Genomic DNA, 19656 nt, shown 5'->3' with positions numbered 1-19656 from the left:
CATGCAAGGCCAAGTCAGAAGAAAGCATCTGAAGGGGAGCGTTTGTATGCCTTCAATTCCATATATATTAGGTAGAACAAGCCTAAGTGGGTGTGGAAAAATGCTGTCACTCACTTGTGGTGAGCATGGCAACAAAAGTGGGGATCGCTTTCTTCTTCCCTCCATCGGTGCTTGTTTCTTCCATGGAATCACTTGTCCTGGCAAAGTGACAACAGGAAATGGGAACTCCTCGGGAGACACAGGGAACGGGCCCAATAAAGCATTGCAGCCATGAGAGGAAAAAGAAGATGTGACATGATGATGAGGGAAAAAAGCTACGTTACTTTGTTTGTTCTAGAAAGAGCAACAAGATGGATGTCACCATACGCGGATTAAGGATTGCTAACCTCTTTCTTATATAGTGTTTACGGAGTTTATCTTTGTTCTTTCAAAGCTCTTAATATTTACCTTAATAGTTTTTGATATTTCTCTCTGATATCCATACAGAAAAAGTCAGGTTAACTAATTCAGGATTTTAACTAATGGTTAAGAGGATTTTTACTATGAGAAATTGGATTTAGAGGGATATAAAGCATGTTGGAAAACCTAAAAGCTAATTAACAGTTGAATTAAGATTCATAGGACTGAAAGCTAATTAATCTCATAGGCCATTTTCTTTGCCACTAAGAAGCTGATTGACAGTTGCAAAGCTTTGTTCAGCTTTAAAATGCAAAGATGGTTTGTTGTTGTCAAAGGAAAGCTGATCCAGTGAAGTTTCCTATTTTGAATAGAGATATGAATTTATAGTATTTTATCGCATGATTCAAAATTTTTAAGTTCATATTAATGGTGTTGTATACATGTAATTATATACATCCTTTCCCTTTCACTATCTTTGGTGAAAGCTTCAAAATCTTTGGTATGTCAAACATGCTTTAGTGCAGTAAAAAGCTTCAAATTCTTCCTCTCTCTCTCTCTCTCTCTCTCTCTGTGCTGAGAGCTCTTCTTTGGACACAAGCATTTTTATTTCTAAGGAGACGATGACATATCGACGACCCCTTTCTCTCGTCTCGTGTGTGCTGAGATCTTTTCTTTGGACACAAGTATATATTTTTAATGACCAAAGACATACGACTCTCTCTTTCTCTCTCTCTCTCTCTCTTACTTCTTCTTGTGTACAGTAGCATATATAAATGAGGTTACTTTCAGTTGGAACTTTAAATTCTCTGAGAGGTATGAATCGATCTTTGCCGTGGCCGGTGATGACGCCCGGAGAGCTACTTCTAACCTAACCTGTACTGCTCTGCCACTTTAACGTCTTGTTTTGGCGGTGGTGCTCATTCCCACCGTCGCTTTCCGTCCTTTCCCCCACGGCCAAATACTACACGGAGGTGACAACATCGTTCTCGTGTGTTAGGATGGATAATTATTTTTTAGGTTTTGTTAGTTAAAACCGCTTGTTGTTTGGAGAATAAATTACTTAAAGAACAATACATTTAAAAAAGAAAAATAAATTCATGGAAATCAAAAACTAATTACTCCTAGTTTTTAGTGGATGAAGAAACTCATTTGGTGTTCTTTTAGTAAAATTAAAACGACGAATTAAAAAAATATAAAATGAGCTTTATTTTTTTATATTTATTATTGATATTTAAGTTTGGTATCTCAACAATAATATTTTATTATTTTTTAATAATTTGTTGTGAAAATAGTGGTTGAACTTTCATTTTTAGTAAAGATAGGGAGATGTGATTCCTAAGATGTTCAAAATATGTTAAGAAAAAAATACCATTAAATTTTCAACTCCTAAAAAACCCTAATCTTAGCACCCAAAAAAAAAAAAAAACTTTATATTAATTCTTTGAAGTTTAAGGTCTTCCTTTACATATTTTTCTTCAGATTGTGTGATATGATGGAGAATTGAAGTGGAAAAAAAAATTAATATGGGAACTTAAAATGTAAAAAAAAAACCACATAAAAAAGAGTTTTCACATATTTGTCTTTGCATTTACTCTTACATATTTTAGTATAGAATATATGTCACTCCATGGATTAAGATCTTCCACATATATATATATATATATATATATATATATATATATATATATATATATATATATATATATATATATATATATTCCTTTCGTTCATCCACCCAAAAACTCAATTTGAGCATTACCATTCATGAATACTAATAATCATTTCAATTAAAAATGTTTAACCCTTAATATTTTGTTATCATAATAATTAACTATCGCTGGTAGATAATATTTAATAAATATTTAATATTTAATGTCAACCCTTAATATTTAACCTTTGTATCTGATAAGAAAAGATTTGTGCAATACAAACTATAGCCATATGCAGATGAGGGTTTGGAAATCCTAAATGTGTGAATTAAGGTTGAATATGAATAGGGGTATATCTATCTTTTTTATCTTTTACATAACTAAAGTTTTTCCTAAAATTTGTTTATAATATGTGTAATTCTAAGCAAAAGTATGCAACAAATTAAAAGTTTGTCCTCCATAGTTGATGCAGAGGCCTTTCAGAAAATAACAGTGCTGTGAAGTCTCTCACTTGCATCTTCATGGCCAAGTTTAGTGGGTAAACATCAAACTTGTCCAAGATACTATGAAATCTTTTTATTTGTCAATTTATTCACATTAATTTGTTTTGAATAATTGGATGTCTTGTTGTTGTTGGTTTCATTGCTTGTTTGCACCCGCTTATTGGTACACCCCCAATTTATATTAAGTTTTGTTTACAATATAATCTTGATGTAGATATTATTTTCAAACAATTTATATCGACTATAATATAATCTTGACGTAGATATTATTTTCGAACAATCTAAACTTAACTTGTGTTTAATGGATGATATATCATATTAGCATAGGGAGATAACAAAAAGTCTTTTGAAAAGGTAATACCTACGTCAACAAATTATATAAAATATTCCTCTCGATAAACTTATGATATAATTGGATTATAGATCTACTAAACGAATATTGAACTCCTTAATGGTCATACCAATTCGATTGTTGAAAAACAAATTAGGTGGAACTAATTTCATCTATTTTGAAATCCAATGACTTGTTATGATCCAGAGACCATCAAAAACAAAAATGTTCTTGATATCACCGTGGATTAGACACTTCCTTAGGACGAGGCTTAAGATGCTTTGGATTAGCAACATCATAATTTAAAGGAGGTATCACCATCTGTATATTGGGTCAATAGGAGGAATTTTGGGTCAAGTGGTTGTCCGATATCATAATTCAATGAGCGTTTTGGAAGAACATGGTTGACTGGTTAGAAGCCAATCCCATGTCTTTGTCCACACCCCTTCCGTAAAACTTCATGAGAACGGTGACTTTGAATCGGTCACATCACAGAATAATAATAATAATAATAATAATAATAATAATAATAATACTAATAATAATAATAATAATAGATGTTATAGACACATGTTCAAGTGATCATCTTTAGGAAAAGAAATTATACTTATGCTTTTGGGCTACCATTTCAGAGAAACATTTTCTCTTAGATTTTTTTTCGGATGATATATTTTTTATATAATTTTCAAACAGTCATATTTAATTATAATGTTTCAAAAATATCTTTTCAAAAAAAAAATTTGTCAATTATTTACGATGTCTTTGATAGAAATGAAATAGAAAGAAGAAGATTGTATTGATTGAAACAATATATGATACTACATATTTATACATATTTAGAAGGGAGAATTTTCCTCAATAGAGGAAGATTTTCCTTAACAGATTTACGATATCTCATCATGTAGTTGGGGAGATCTTGGCTGTTATTGAGGTTGTTATCATGGGAAATCTTGACTATTATCATGCCCCTACAAGACGATCCTTCTGTCAACGACGTCGTTCTTGGACCAATGTGATGAAAGCAATTTGTGAGTAAGAGGCTTCGTGAGAGAGTCCGCTAGTTGATCAGTCGTATGTATGTGAGAAACATGTAGTTGATGTCTGACAACTTATTCTGGCACAAAGTGAAAGTCGATGGCGATGTATTTCATGCGTGAGTGAAATACCGGATTGACGCATAGATAAGTGGCTTCGACATTGTCATAATATATTGTAGAAGTAGAGTTGATGTTGATGCCAAGTTCCTTGAGGAGATTCATGACCCAATTGAGTTCTACAACAGAGGTGGCAATGGCAGGGTATTCAGCTTCAGTTGTAAAACGTGCAACTGTCTTTTGCTTCTTGAAACTCCCTTCCCAATCAGTATCAGCAAGGCATAGAAATGAAGGGGGGAGTGTTTACGAAAAAAAAGGCCATGATTGATAGTCCCGTGAAGATATCGCAATATTCGTTTGATTGCAGACCAATATATAGTAGATGGTCAATGCATGAATTGGAATAATTTATTGACCGAAATGAGATATCTGGACGGGTGAGAGATAAGTACTGCAAGGAGTCAAGTCCTTGGCTCCTTGCAGTACTTATCTCTCACCCATCCAGATATCTCATTTGCGATCAGGGCTTCCATCACATAGTTTGAGCGACTCGCTAGTAGACAAAAGTGTTGCAACTACCTTTGCATCTTGTATGTTCGTTTTAGATAATACATCTTGAATATACTTTCGTTGTGATAGGAAGAGCTCAGAAGATATGTATGTTGCTTCCACTCCCAAAAAATAACTCAAGGTTCCTAGATCTTTAAGGGAGAATCAATTTGCTAAATGCTTGAAAAATGTCTTGATTTTGTATAGGATTGTTGCCTATGACAATAATATCATCCACATATACCAGAAGATATAATATATTACCACTTTAGTGACGAAGAAATAACGAGGTATTAGACTTAGAGTTGATGAAGCCAATTGATGCCAAAAACGAGTCAAGTTCGGTGTACCAAACTCTTGGAGCCTAACGAAGTCCATAAATAGCTTTTTACAGTTTATAAACATGATTTAGATATTGAGGGTGGATGAAGTCAGGAGACTACTGCATAAAGACATCGTCAGTTAGGGTCTCTTATAGAAAGACATTGTTAACATCGAGTTGACGTAAATGCTAGTCTTTTGAGATGGCCAAACTCAGAATAAGTCGGATTGTTGTAGATTTAACAACAGGGCTGAATGCCTTTGTGAAGTCAACACCAGGTCGTTGATGAAACCCTTTGGCCACTAGACACGCTTTATATCTGATTCATCTAGGTTCCGCTTAATTCGAAAGACCCACTTACACCCGATGATGTTTTGTGTGGGATGATATGGTACAAAGGTACATGTAGAATTATTGAGGAGTGCATCATATTCTTCACACATGGCTTTATGCCAGTATATAGATTTTTGGGCTTGAGTAATTGTGGTAGGTTTAGTGGTCTTTGACGAGGATGTAGTGATGGTATATAAGTCAAGGATTTGTTGTGGTTTAAAGACACCACTTTTGGAGCATGTTATCATTGGATGTCCAAGGGCAATAGAGTGTGTTGTAGGTATAGGCGGTGGAGGGGCACAGATTAAGGTAGGCTGAGAGACTTCAATGCCATTGGTCCCAGAAGAGGATAAAGGTAATGATTGTGATTCCGAGGGAATGCCTTCATTCGTAAGGGAAGCTTATGAATAAGGGAGAGGCACAATGGAAGGGGTGAGGAGCTGTTGCACCGAGAGAAGGAGAGAGTGTGGATCTTGAGGAGAAGGACTGGATGATATTATGGGAGACTCAATTGACGGGATTAATGACGTACTCTAATGATATATATGTGATGGAGTAGGTCGCATAGTAGGAGACTCAAGATTGTGAAACGGAAAGGTATTCTCTATAAAAATAACAAGACGAGACATAAAGACTTTTTGAGGTTGGGGTTCATAGCATCGAAAAGCATTATGGTCAAGGGAGTATCCAATGAAAATGCAAGGTTTAGATTTTGATGTTAACTTATGTGAGGCATAGGGACGGAACCATGGATAACATAAACATCCAAACACTTTAAGTTTTTGAAGGTTTAGGGATTTATGAAATAATTTCTCAAATGGTGACTCATACTCAATGACAGGAGTGAGCATACGATTAATGAGGTAGATGGTAGCTTGAAATACTGCAGTCCAAAAAGTTGGTGGCATAGAGGCTTAGTGTAGGAGTGCGAGACCAGTTTTAACTATATGTCAATGTTTGCGTTCAACGGAGCCGATAGGTGAGGGCTTGATATTTATCGTCACCATCGAAGTAAACAGTTTTAATTTTAGACTGAAAAAAGTTCTCGACCAATCTTCGAAAGTTGGTAAAGACCGTTGAAACTTCAGATTTATATCATGATAAAAATAAAATAGAAAGAAGAAGATTGTATTGATTGAAACAATACACAATACTCCATATTTATAGATGTTTAGAAGAAGGGAGAATTTTCTTGGAGATTTTCTTTAACAGATTTACGATATCTCATCATATAGTTGGGGAGATCTTGGCTGTTGTTATCACGGGAGATTTATCAGTCTTATAGATTATTTTTATCCATAAAATATTATATAGTAATTTAAAAATACTATATAGTGTTTTTATTTTAAAAATACTTACACTATATAATGTTATTTGTTTTAAAAATACTATATAGTGTTTTTTAAAACAAAAATACTATATAATGTTTTTGAACTAACCTTGTAGTGTTTTTATCCCAAAAAAAATAAAGTAAGGCAGTTAAAAACACTGTCTAGTATTTTTAAGCTAAATATCGATACCATAGTGTTTTTGAAATAAAAACATAATATAATATTTTTAAAACACCATATAGTATTTTAAAGCAAAAACAATATGAATAATTAGTGAAAAAACTTTTAGATTTGAACAGAAAAATACATGATTTGATAGCTCTTGGAGGATATTTTTAAGATTTTTAAAATAGGGATGATCGTTCGGAATTGACGAAAACGGGTATCATCCGAGAAAACCTAAAAAAAAAAAAAGATATTTTCTCCGACGACCTATGTTTTTCATATTTTTCCTGCATTTCAAAATAAAATAAAAGATGGATAAGATCTGAAAAAGGATGTAAACAAAAACCAACACAGTTTGGTTGAAATAAGAAAAGATAAATTGATACTCTATGAAGAAAGTATCAAACTAATGCTAAAAATTTTCTATTTTCTGTGAATTAATGCTAAGATTTCTGCAATTCCTTTATATATTCAAACTAATGAAAATAATCATGTTTTAGTGTTCAGGAAGAACAAAGACAAGAAAGAACCATAATCTACAGATTTTCTTTTCAGTGTCATTTTGAAGATGTAATAAATGTGAATTTATTGTGGAGATGTGCAATTATGAAAGGTATAGCAAATAAAGAAATTGCCAACAAATGCTTGAATCTATTTAACATGCCATGGAAACCTAACAATAAAAAATAAGTCCATGCCAATAAATAAAAGTCATGTTTGGATATTTCATTATTTATGTTCTGGGCACCTTTAATGACCTGCAATGCATCCTCAATCAATATAAATGTTCTAAGCAAACCAGACACAACATACAGACATGATTGATTAATTTTTCTTGGGATTTCAAAATTTCTGATTCTTTAGCCAAAACATTATATATTTTTTTTTGATGAAGGGTATAATTTTCATGTTGTTGCATCCTAACCATAGTAAAGAGTTCTTTGTCATCTACATTTATGCAGTTTATGTGAGCCAATTTAGTAAAGAATATATGCTGAACATTTTTTTATTTCAACATAAAACTGTGGCACATCTACTTGTTAAAAGAAGTTTTTTAAAAATATAATTAATCAAGCAAATAATAATAATAATAAGATGGTAATATCTCAACTAATCGTTACATCGATCAATTAAATAAAAGTATTTAAATATTTATTTTACTATTTTTTGTATTTTTGTTTTTATTTTAAACTCTCTTCATATCATTAATACCAAAATAATCATTAAAAGAAAAGGAAACAGAGGATGGTAGAAGCTGTGTCAAGTGAAAAAGGACAAAATGAAACTGAAATGCATGGAGAAACCCATACGGGGCCCCATGCATAGCACCCCAAAAGCAGAGAGAGAGAGCTTTGGGCCCACAATTTGTTTTTTTAGTCCCCATAATTCCAGAGAATATTCACACTCCCCCCATGATTAAAATGACAAGGATTGACCCCACAATGCCACCATTTTTCTTTTCATTTCTCATGATGTGCTTCCTATTTATTCTCTCCAATCCCCCAACGCTCATTCTAGAGAGAGGGTGTGTGTGGAGAGAGCGAGACGGAGCGAGCGTACTATTTACTTCACCCCTCCTCCCTTCCCTTCATCTCCTCTGTGTTAAGAGGAAGTACATTAGTCTACATATATATATATATATATATATATATATATAGAGAGAGAGAGAGAGATTGCCGACTCCTTCAAAGATCTCTCTTTTCCTTTTCTTGGGATAAAAGGAAGACTAAGACGCGGCCATGGCCGATTCCGGCGACCAGAAGAAGCACTACGTTCTAAAGCTCGCTCTTTCCGTGGGCTTCAGCGACTCCTCCTCCTCCGCCGCCGACGCCGCACACGATCGCCACTCCAATTCCCGGCCGGCCACTGCCGCTCGGTCCCCCCGGAGCTTCGCCGCAGGCGACGGCGCCGTCGGCCTCGCCATCGTGGCCGCCATGAGCGCCGCATCCGAGGAGCCGGCTGCGGGCCTGGCCCGGTCGGACCCGGTCCCGATCGGCGCCGTGGTGACGAAACCCGGGCTGAGGACCGCCGCACCGAAGGAGGGGGAGGTGGGGGAGGACATGGAGCTCTCCGAGAGCTACACTTGTGTGATCTCGCACCTGGGGGGGAACAGGGTGAAGAAAAGGGTCTACTTTGGCGACGATGGCCTCCTTTTCGAGCCTCCTCCGCCGCCGCCGCCGGGGCTAGCGGACCCGCCCTTTGTGGTAGCGGAATTCCTGAGGTGCTGCTTCCTCTGCAAGAAGAAACTCGATGGCATGGACGTTTACATGTACAGGTAATCGTCGATCTCCTTTCTTCCTCATCCTTTCTATTTGTTCCGATGCATAAATTTTGGGGTTGTTGAATAATGTCGGATATCAAAGCTGCGATCTTTGGAAGTTTTTGTTGATTATGTGGAATAAGAACCATTTTTGAGGTGATGGTGGGGGCATCAGGGCCTGTCATCATACGCATGCTGATGTTTCATCAATTTCTGGTTATAATATCAGTTTTTTTTCCTTTTTTTGTTTCATTCTTCTTCCTGCTGGTGATTTAAGATCATGTAATGCTCCCTTGACATTATTAAATCCATGGGCTTGACATGCATGCATGTGAGCCAAACATACATCCATGTATATATGTATTTATATCATGCATTCGGCACGCTAAGTCTTTATATTTTGGTGAAGGTATAAATGTAGAGTGAGTACTTGTGTCAAAAATTCTCCTTACTGTAGCCTGAATGTGAACTCTGATCAATCGAGTAACCGTATGTCATGGCACTTTTCCAGCCTGTGATCAATTGTTTTACCCTTTTCATATTAGGACATGTTCCCGGGACACTTAATTTTGGTCTTGGTCGATAGTGTTACAAAGAAAAACTCTTATCAGTTGTTTTACTTTTGGTTTGTGTCTTATTGGAGTTGATTCGTAGATCTGATCATAAGGACAAGCTATAATATCATCGATGTTATAAACATTTTCAAATTAATTGTGCTTACATATCATGGGGCAATTGAGAGATTTTGGATATTTTAGCAATTGATGCTATGGGATTATTCCCTTCTTGTAATCTTTCTAGAACTCATCCTGATTTGGTAACATAGGCACAGCATCTTCCTGACATCATTGGTCACAATCAATTCTCTTTCCTTTTCACCAAAGCTTGTTCACCTAAATTTATAACCAAAGAATCACTTACTGTTGTTAATTGGTCTGTGGATGCTTCTCTTCCAATAATCAACGAGAACAACCAAACAAGATAGGGATTTTGATTTGACATAGATTCCATTATTCCAAGTTAGCAAGCATCATTAGCTGAACTTGTATAGTTTCCGATTTTTATTGAATTGATAGTTGTCAAAAAGGAAAGTTGTTGCCTTCATAATATTGTACCGTGTACCTAGTTCAGTACACATGAGTACCTTAGTTGAAATTTTTAATTCCATTATTTTAATTGAAGAGAAGAAATTTTGTTGAGATGATCAGCATTGTTCGTGAATCTGTGAAGAGGATTCCTTTTCAGAAAAAAATTTAAGACATTTAAATGAAGGAAACTAAACCATAAAGCTGCTAAATGTGTGCTCTCCTCTCCTATACCCATCATTAGATAGTTTTCTTCTTTGTTGAACAAAATCTCGAAGCCGATCAACTTTGGAGGTTACAATCTAATTGCAGAGTTAGTTAAAATTATTATTCATGTTGGGATCACTACTCTAAACATTCAGTTCAGATTATAAACTAACAACAAGTATGAGCATCTCTGCTTTTTTGTCCTTTTAATCAACAACACATGCTGTGATTGTTGATTGAAAATAGAGAACCTTAAAATGTTACTGTGCCTGAAGTTGCTGCAGGGTGCTTGTCCTCCCCACTTGTGATGGAGGGACAAACTGTTATGAAGCTTAGGAAACGGTTTTAAGTTACTAGTGTTGAGACATGTTGTATGATCATATTCTCATACTAGGCGGGTAGCAACTGGATTGTTGATTGGTATAAACTTGACTACCTGCCAAATGACGGTTTTTTTTTTTTGTGGACAAATGTGGATCATTATACTTATATTAGAAACAATAGAATTGAATACCTAGATCATAGATTATGCATCTTAATCTTTTTGTATGGAGCATGAAGTGATGTGGCATATTAAATATTCTTCAAGGCTATGTAGTATGCTATGCTGCATGTCATTCATACCATCAGGTATTACAAATTATGCTGATTTTTGGTCGAATAGTTTGAACTTCTGTTATGCCATTTTTTTCAAGAGAAGTTCTCTCATGGATTATGCATTTTGTTTGTACTCTATATTCTGCTGTTGTGGCTTTAATTCTGAAACATGTGTTTAAATCTGCCTTATTTCTATCTGGTTGATCTCCTCTCTGGTACATAATCTGAAGTCTGTGGTTGATATTATGTGCCTCATAATATGCCTCCAAGTTACTTGGGAGGAAATTTTATTAGCCAAATTTATTAATGATATTCGGTAGGTTCTTTTCTTTGGCATACAGTTTGCAGGCATTATTTGGTAGGTTAAAAGAATGTACTAATAGATCTTTCTCTCGGTGTTTTGTTTTTGAATTGTAGAGGAGAGAAGGCCTTTTGCAGTGAAGAATGCAGATGCCAGCAGATGCTACATGATGAACTCGGAGAGCAGTTTGCCTCCGGAGCACCGAAGAACTACGAATGCTCGTCGTCTCCCTACGCTTCTTCGTTAGTCATTTCAGCTGGTGTTGCAGCTGCTTGACTATGCAAATAATAAAACTAAACTTGGTTATCAGAAGAAACAGAAGGACATGAAAGTGAATAAGTAAAGGGGTCAAATACTACCGGCATAAGTATAGTATTTATAGAGGAATCAAGAAGTTCCAAGTCAGTCTGTTAACATGTACTGCAATGCAAAAATATGAAGAGAGGGCATGTAGGAAGAATGGAATTCATGAGTATCAACATATATATAAGAGGAACATTGAAGATTTTGGATTGCAGCCGCATTTTTTATGAATGAATCATGGAATACTGCTATGCTTGCTATGATCTGTATTACACAGATGATTGTTCTCATTCTGCCTCACCATTTGGAGTTCTATGGCTCCAATCTTTGATGATACTCTACCTCACCATTTCATTCTGCTGCTAAGATGGCTTGAATTGATGTCATATGACTCATGAACAAAAAGAAGTTCCTCATTCCCTATATATATATATATATATATATATATATATATATATATATATATATATATATATATATATATATATATATATAGAAAGCTTTCATAGAATCTTTTTCTTTTTGAAATTTATTTTTATTGGAATGAAATTATTTTCAAAATCTTGTGACTGCCCAATGTTTTTGTATAATATAATGAAATCTGAAAAAGAAAATATCAGTAATTACTAATTTGGGGCTGCAATGAACAGAGCAACAATTAGAATTATAAAATAAACATAAAAAGTATTTCCGTTGCCGGGACTCGAACCCGGGTCTCTCGGGTGAGAGCCGAGTATCCTAACCAACTAGACTACAACGGATACACTTTGATAATTACAGTTAATTCATTATCTTATGAGTTTCTATTGTTGTGAGTTTATTATCTTAATCCTCTTTTTAATCTCTTCTCAGATATGTATATAACCAATCCACATACATTAGTTAGTACGGAAAATTTTAACTCAGCTTGACCACAAAAATTTCTGAATGATTAGATCTTAACTGCAAACATCAATATCAAGCAATTACATCTCTTGTAACCATATGTTCTCTTCAAATAAAAAGGAAGCTGGGGGTGTGCATAAGAGTAAGAATGAACTCGTGGCTATAATCCTTCGGCTATGGGCACTCGGCCCAGCCCTCCTTCGCGACTCGGACGCGCCCGGCGATCCGCGACTCGGCGGCGAGGATGAGCCTCGCGGGCACGCCAGAGCAAACCTCCAGCCGCCGGAGAGCTGCACCTCGGCCCCTCGCTGACGACGCCTCGTCCTCGGGGAGCTTGATGGCGAGCCACAGTGCGGCCGCGAGGGACACCCGTAGTGGCAGGGCCGCGGTCAACTCCTCGCACGCGGCAGCCACGCGTGCAGCCGCTTCGACGCACGGCCTGCGGCTTCGCAGCCCCATCCTCCGGCCCCAGCCTAGCAGGAACCACTCCACCCTCTCGTCCACCACTCCTCGCCGCCGTTTCACTGTCGCCCGTCGGGCAGCGGCGGGCTTCTCTGCCGGTGGCCCCGCCGTCGACTCGGAGGTGGGCTCCGAGGTGGAGAGGCACGAGCTAGTGTAAGAAGAGGCAGCCTGGTGGGAGGGCGAGGGAGGGGAGTGATCGGGGTCGCAGGAGGGGCAGAGGGACCGGACCAACCGCGGGGCGGGGCCGGAGACCCGGCAGCAAGAGTCGAGGGAGTGGCATGAGCCGCAGGCCAACCAGCGGACATGGCGGGCCACGAGGAAGTTGGCGCCGTGCACGGATGCGTCGCAGGCCCAGCAGAGGAAGGCGGCGTCCGGCTGGCAGAAGATCGCCGCCTCGCCACCGCAGAGTTCGCAGGCCTGCCGCTGCTTCATCTCCGGGATCTACTGGTCGCGGCAAGGAAAGCCAAGATCTTGCTGCAGGGGAGAGCAGCGTCTATTCAGATGTCCGACCAAGAGATGCTTCTTGGAGGTTGAGCCAAGATGGGTCGTCCGTATATATACATATGTATATAGAGAGAGAGAGAGGGCGAGAGAGAGAGAGAGAGAGAGAGAGGTGGTGGAGGTTGGGTGGTCACTTGTTGGTGGTGGTCGAGCCATCGATGTCCACATACCTTGTTTCTGTCAAACCTGTTCATTTGCTCTTCTTCTTCCTCTTTATTATATGGTTGGCTTTTTGCTCTTCTTTATAGTCCACTAATTCTTTGTATTAATCTGATAAGAGCAAGCCTCTTGTTCCAATCTTTGTGTGCGAAGACCACTTCTACTTTTGTCTTGACAATGACCAAAATACCATGATTGAAGTATCAACCGCGTTGAAATATCCAACAACTTGTATTATAGCAAGGAAGAACACCACCATTAGAAGATAACAGTGCGAAATTTGAAGAGAAAATTCACCAGGCTAAGCTACTCGGCTCACATACTTGGCTTGTGATTGCGCGGTGGTTTGGGGCCCGCATGGGATCCGCCTGCCCTGCCACCCGATAACGTGAAAGGTAGGTTCCGAAGTAGGCCAAAATTTGGTACGTAAAGTGGTGTGGTAATCGGATGCAGACTCCGCGTAGCCGAAACTTCACCCTCCGTGCGACCCAGCGTTGTCCCGCTCCGCGACCGCCACTTGTTCGGTGCCACTTACGGTTTCTCCGCGAAGCAGCTTCGCACGACGCGGCTCCACGGTTCCAATCAATTGACGGAATAGCACTCACAGTCGTCTCCCACAGAGAGGTGCGACAGCAGAGCTGCTGTTTGATTTGGTCAGACGAGAAGAATCGATTCCTTCACCGTGTGATAGGGTGTGGAGCTGGTGACTCCCATCTTCAGCCACAGAAACGATCCACAGTAAATCAATTAGGCTCAATGTATCGATCTGTCAGAGCAGCAACATGGCACCGCGAACTTGGCCTCGCATTCCTTAAGCTTCATCAGTCCACTTGCACAGGGACCATGTCCTTGTTCCACTGACTAGTGCATAAGAGACCGGATGCAGTTGTTCGCGTGTGTCAGTGAAGTCTCAGCTCAGCCCATGAATTTGGTCTTCTGACATCAAATGGGTGGCTGTAATTGCTGAATGCGTCAGATGTGAGGTCTTGCAGCAACTTCAAACATCATAAGCAGTCTGGATGAAGAGGCTTCAATCTGTTTCAACACTAATATTACGAACAGTGTGTAGGAGCAGCATAACTTTGAACAATGAGTATGTGGAAATGTAGAGAAGAACGAATTCCATCATGATTCATTTCACAGATAGAACCACTGTTTTTCTGTTGGTGGTGTGATAGATGAAGCATATATATTCAATCAATCACTACAAAAGCAAATTATAGTTCTGAAATATTTCACAGATACAATCACTGTGTTCTGTTGGTAATTGTGATCATTACATGCTTCAGATGTGAGGTCAAGATGTAACTTCAAGCAAGATAAGCAGTCTGTATGATAGGATTCAATCTGTTTCAAAAAAAAAGGGATACTCTCTTGAAGAAGCATCAACTTAGGAAGGTCTAAAAGAGCAAATTCTAGTTCCGAGTTGTTTCCCTGTCGCATTAAGTGCTTTGGGGTACTTGTCCTTGATGATGATGCCATTTAAAGTTCGATAGTCGATGCATATCCGTTAGGTTTCGTCTTTCTTGCGTACAAGTAACATCAGTAAAGAATAAGGGCTATAACTTGACCGAATCACCTCCGGAAGGATTGGAATCCGATGATCTTGCTGAGTACGAGGAAGACCGTGTGGCTCAGCAAAAATATTGACAAATTCAGCAAGCAATTGGGAGAGATTTTGATATTCAATTTCTATTTTCTTCTCCTCTAGTTATGCATCAAAATGTCACCATTTATCTTATGTAAAACTTTTTTCATTTGTTGAGTTGAAACGGTGGTTACGTTGCTTCTACACAGAAACTTAGAACAAGATAAGAAGCCCAGATCAATAGGCCTATAATATTTTATACTATGATCAGCATATATACCTAATCAGCAGAGTTTATAGAAGGCACTGAACACTTTAAAAAGTTACGCTCATCCAGCCAATAGAATTAATTGGTTATTCATAGTCAATAGAACATTTAGGGCCAGTGGAGTTAGACTTTTGAGACATAGGTCATTTTACAAAGCCAACAAAGGGGAAGAAATAAGATCCAATCTTCCTCCTTTCTTTTGTTTGGGTATCCGAAACATTAGAGGCGAGATAATATCAAAACAACTTTTAGAGATGTGTCAATTTCATCAAATGCAGTATAAAGTTTTTCTTCTGGAAATTATTATAGGCTATAATAGATTATATGATTCTGTTTAATTAGATAAAAATATATTATAAATTTGATTATAATTATTAACTAACAGAAGTTCAATTATAATAGAATTCATTAGATATTACTTTGACAGGAAAAACTCTTTTAATTATTTATCTTAGGTTTTTGTTCTCGCCTATAAATAAACAGAACCTCCTACGAGCATATGACATGATAACATATAAAAGAGAGATTACAAATATTTTTTTACCTCCTATTTAATACATATTCTATCATTTATAGTGATCCTGTCAAATGATAGGCAGAGAGGAGAAGGTAAATTTAGTTTCCATATAGATTGATATTGTTATAGTTTTTAGATCGAATAACGATACATTTGGGTTATTTGATTTCAATTTTTGGCATTAAATTTTTTTTATATAATAGAAGTATTATTACAGTTTTTATGCTTAATATCAAAACTACATATTTTGAAATCAAAATAACTTAGATCATAAAAGAATTTTAAATCTATTTATGTGATTTAATTTATTCATCTTTTGAATCATTATTTCAATCTCTAATTAATATTATTCTTGAATTAATTTGTGATGTATTATGTTTGATCTCTGAATTTATTTTGTATGCTCTATAACTTTTTACAAACGATGTGACTGATGGTAGAACTACAACAAAAATATGTTGCTTATATTTGTTTGATAGACTATGTGTAATAGCATAGGTGCTATAGCGACCTACCTTGGTCGTCGAGAGTTGTCTTATTGGATGCTACATTTGACTGACGGCTACAACAATGCCGCTATGATAATGTTTACTAGCCATGATCGATGATGACAAGACGTCAGAGGTTTGGGTTGCGCAATGGTTGCGTGACGATCATAGGGGTTATCAATGACTAACAGACATATGCGTGTCTGATGAGGACTTGCATGGTAGTGATAGTCATGCGTGGGTACGATGGAATGTTGTAGCTACTGTAGGTGTCATTGGTCAACCATGAGGGAGCTTGGGCTGATGGCGTATAAGTCGTAGACGATGCTCATGCACTACAACAATTGTAGGCCTCGCATAGTTTGTAGCGATTGAGAAAAAAAATGATTAGGGTTTCTTCACTCATTAAAAGATGATTTTACCATTCTATTTTTTTAATTCTAATCAGTGTCCCTTGATAATTCGACCTTTAGAAATTAGATATTTTTAATATATCTCAATAAAATTATAGTTTTATCCTTCAAAAATAAAATATTTTGGATTTATATCCTCAATTGTAAAATTGATAAATTTGACATGCTTTAATCAAATTTTAAGCGAAGCTCAATCTTCATATAATATTTCTTATCAATATATTTCTAAATTAATTCTTTTGACTAAACTTATATTTGACTAAACCAATTTTAGATCAATTTTAGGATGTCCAATTAAATAAGACTAATTAACCCATCTAGGTCATTTAAAGAATTAAAAAATAAATATAATATTTTTTTATAGTTTTCTCATATGACATATAGATAAAATATTTTTACTTATGATAATTAAATTTTAATTATTATTCTTCGATATTTATGTAGTTATTCACATGCATATATTTAAAATTATAAAATAATATTTTATATAAAAGTATAATTTATGTTTTATCATGATTATAATTATTATATAAGTTTTTTTTATATTAATTAATATTTAATAATATTATTATTACTATATTATTTATTATTAAACTATTTTTATATAAATTAAATTTAAAAATATTTGATCAATATTATTTGTAACTTATATCCCTAAGTCTTATATGGTTAGTAGTTGCCAAAGTAGCCAAAGATGGTAGGCTCATAGAATATGAATTATAATAAATATTTTTATTATTTATAAGATATTTTAAATTATATTTTATTTTATTATATTGCTCTTATAGTCATCTAAACTAATAACTAATATTATATATATATATATATATATATATATATCAATCTTGATGATTGCTAAAACTATCTTAAAAAGGATATTGATCGAGTTTTTGAGAGATTTATTATGCACTTATTACCGGATGTGAAAGATTTAATCAAAGCTAGTATCCCAAGACTAAGAAAGGAATAAAAAGAAGGGTAATCTAGAGTTCGAAGTTTATATGTACAAATTTATACGAGATTAGATATCAATTATGTTATTGAAATATTGGTTAGATATTAGTGTAACCCAAGAATAAATATTTGAAAGCTGCAAAAGAAGTAATGAGATATCTATATGGAATGAAAGATTAGATACTCATATATAGGATATTAGATCACCTTAAAATGATGAGATATTTAGATTTTTATTTTACAAATTATCTCGATAATAGAAACTTCACTTCAGAATTTATATTCATGTTAATTGGAGGGTAATTTTAAAAAATATAAAATAATTATTTATTATATCATCAACAATAGAATATCAACTTGTTGCATGCTTTAAGGCCATAAATCGATATTTATGGCTATAGAATTTTATCTTAGGATTTTATATGGTTGACTCAATTGTTAGAGTATTGAAAATATTTTATTATAATATGATAGTAATTTTTTTTTTCTATAAGTACATTAGTGGTTCTAAATATATCAAGATAAAATATTTGATACTCAGAAAAACAATCTAAAAATAATAATTATCAATTAATAACCTAAGCATCATTTTAATGATTATCGATCAATTTACTAAATTCTTATAACTCAAAGTGTTTAAAGAATATGTTTATATAATAAGACTCGTGGACAACTCATAAATATACGGTGATATATATTTAAGTAGATATTATTATTGATATTTTTTACTCAATTAAAGTTATTTATTTTTGTTATCCTAATATATAATTAAATACGATAATATGATTGTCTTGATAAGATAAATTATAAGAGTCACTATGAACTATATTAATAAAGACTAATATTGTTGTGATTCATTAAATAGATACGATATTAATGATATATAATCGTTATGACTTATATTGATAATTGAACTTAATATAGCATTATTGTGTTTATTAAACTTTTTGATCAGTTTTATAAAATTCATGCATACATGTAAAATGCTTTTCAAAACTTTCGTAATCCAATTTAATGAAAATATTTTTTAATATTTTTTATTTTTATTTTAAATTTTTTATATCTTATCAATTAATGAATCAATTGATAGAATATTAAATTATGTGATACTATTTAATTAGATAAGATATATTATAAAATTAATTACGGTTATCAACTAATAGTAAAAAAGTTTAATTATGGTGGGATTCCTTACGAGATGATTTTAATGACATGGACTCTCCTAATTCTTTATCTTAGACCCATCTATAAATTAACAAAATATTCTTATGTGATGAAATATAAAAGGGAGATTACTAACTTTCTTCGATCTCATCTTAGTTCATATTTCGTTCATTATTATAAACAGAGAAAGAAGACAAATCTAATTCTCATTGCATATCGATATTACTATAATTTTTAGAACGAACAATAATATATTTATAAATCTTACATCTAAACTTTAATATACGATTATTTGATTTTAAATTTTGATATTAATTTTAAAAAACATAATTATAGTTTATATACAGATAATACCACAAACACTTGGTCGATGGCTTAATTAGTTACTTTCTCAAGATCATTTTTGTCACCATCCGACCTCGTATATGACTGATCTACTAAGATTCATTGAGTCTTAAAATAACATGCCTAAGTGACTAGGCAAACTTCTTTTGTTGTATTTGATCACTGATTCAAGCAGTCTACCATAGTTTTTTGCGTGTTGCATTTCCCTTAATTAATAGCAACCAGCTGAACATAAAGGTGGATGAAGGACACTCGAGCTTACAAGCAACAATTGACTAAATCCGAGCCTTGGATTCCAATCCAGATACAGTCTTGAAAGGTTAGTTTATCTAATTGGGAGGAGCATAAAATAGGATCAAGAGTAGTTTTCTTTATATATATATATATATATATATATATATAAAGAAAAGTATGCTGTTTTAGTCTCCAATTTAACCTGATCTATCTTGACTCGAACCCGAGGATGGACCGCGAGGGTTTAGT

The 19656-nt window shown here is 35.1% G+C and overlaps 2 protein-coding genes and 1 non-coding gene across 3 annotated transcripts; 1 reads left to right on the top strand and 2 right to left on the bottom strand.

Annotated features, from left to right (window-relative positions):
* The first annotated feature begins 8208 nt into the window (after positions 1-8208).
* LOC135605401 (FCS-Like Zinc finger 13-like) lies at positions 8209-11643 on the top strand. Its single transcript, XM_065095448.1, has 2 exons — positions 8209-8951; positions 11243-11643. The coding sequence occupies exons 1-2, from the start codon at positions 8416-8418 to the stop codon at positions 11400-11402; spliced, it is 696 nt and encodes a 231-aa protein (XP_064951520.1). The 5' UTR covers positions 8209-8415; the 3' UTR covers positions 11403-11643.
* Positions 11644-12117: 474 nt separating this feature from the next.
* Positions 12118-12190, bottom strand: TRNAE-CUC (transfer RNA glutamic acid (anticodon CUC)). The gene has a single exon. It is a non-coding gene; the product is annotated as a tRNA-Glu (tRNA).
* A 146-nt stretch (positions 12191-12336) lies between these two features.
* Positions 12337-13535, bottom strand: LOC135605400 (B-box zinc finger protein 32-like). Its single transcript, XM_065095447.1, has one exon. The coding sequence runs from the start codon at positions 13206-13208 to the stop codon at positions 12489-12491; it is 720 nt and encodes a 239-aa protein (XP_064951519.1). The 5' UTR covers positions 13209-13535; the 3' UTR covers positions 12337-12488.
* Positions 13536-19656: the final 6121 nt, after the last annotated feature.

Source organism: Musa acuminata, chromosome BXJ2-2 (assembly GCF_036884655.1).
Source record: "Musa acuminata AAA Group cultivar baxijiao chromosome BXJ2-2, Cavendish_Baxijiao_AAA, whole genome shotgun sequence".
NCBI lineage: Eukaryota > Viridiplantae > Streptophyta > Magnoliopsida > Zingiberales > Musaceae > Musa > Musa acuminata.
This window is presented reverse-complemented; position numbering and strand designations above follow the sequence as displayed.

Bases quoted from the DNA above. Each gene is read 5' to 3' on its own strand.
- LOC135605401 (XM_065095448.1), top strand. From the start codon at position 8,416: ATGGCCGATTCCGGCGACCAGAAGAAGCACTACGTTCTAAAGCTCGCT. The intron at 8,952-11,242 runs GTAATCGTCGAT...TTTGAATTGTAG, and splicing joins ATGGACGTTTACATGTACAG to AGGAGAGAAGGCCTTTTGCA.
- LOC135605400 (XM_065095447.1), bottom strand. From the start codon at position 13,208: ATGAAGCAGCGGCAGGCCTGCGAACTCTGCGGTGGCGAGGCGGCGATC.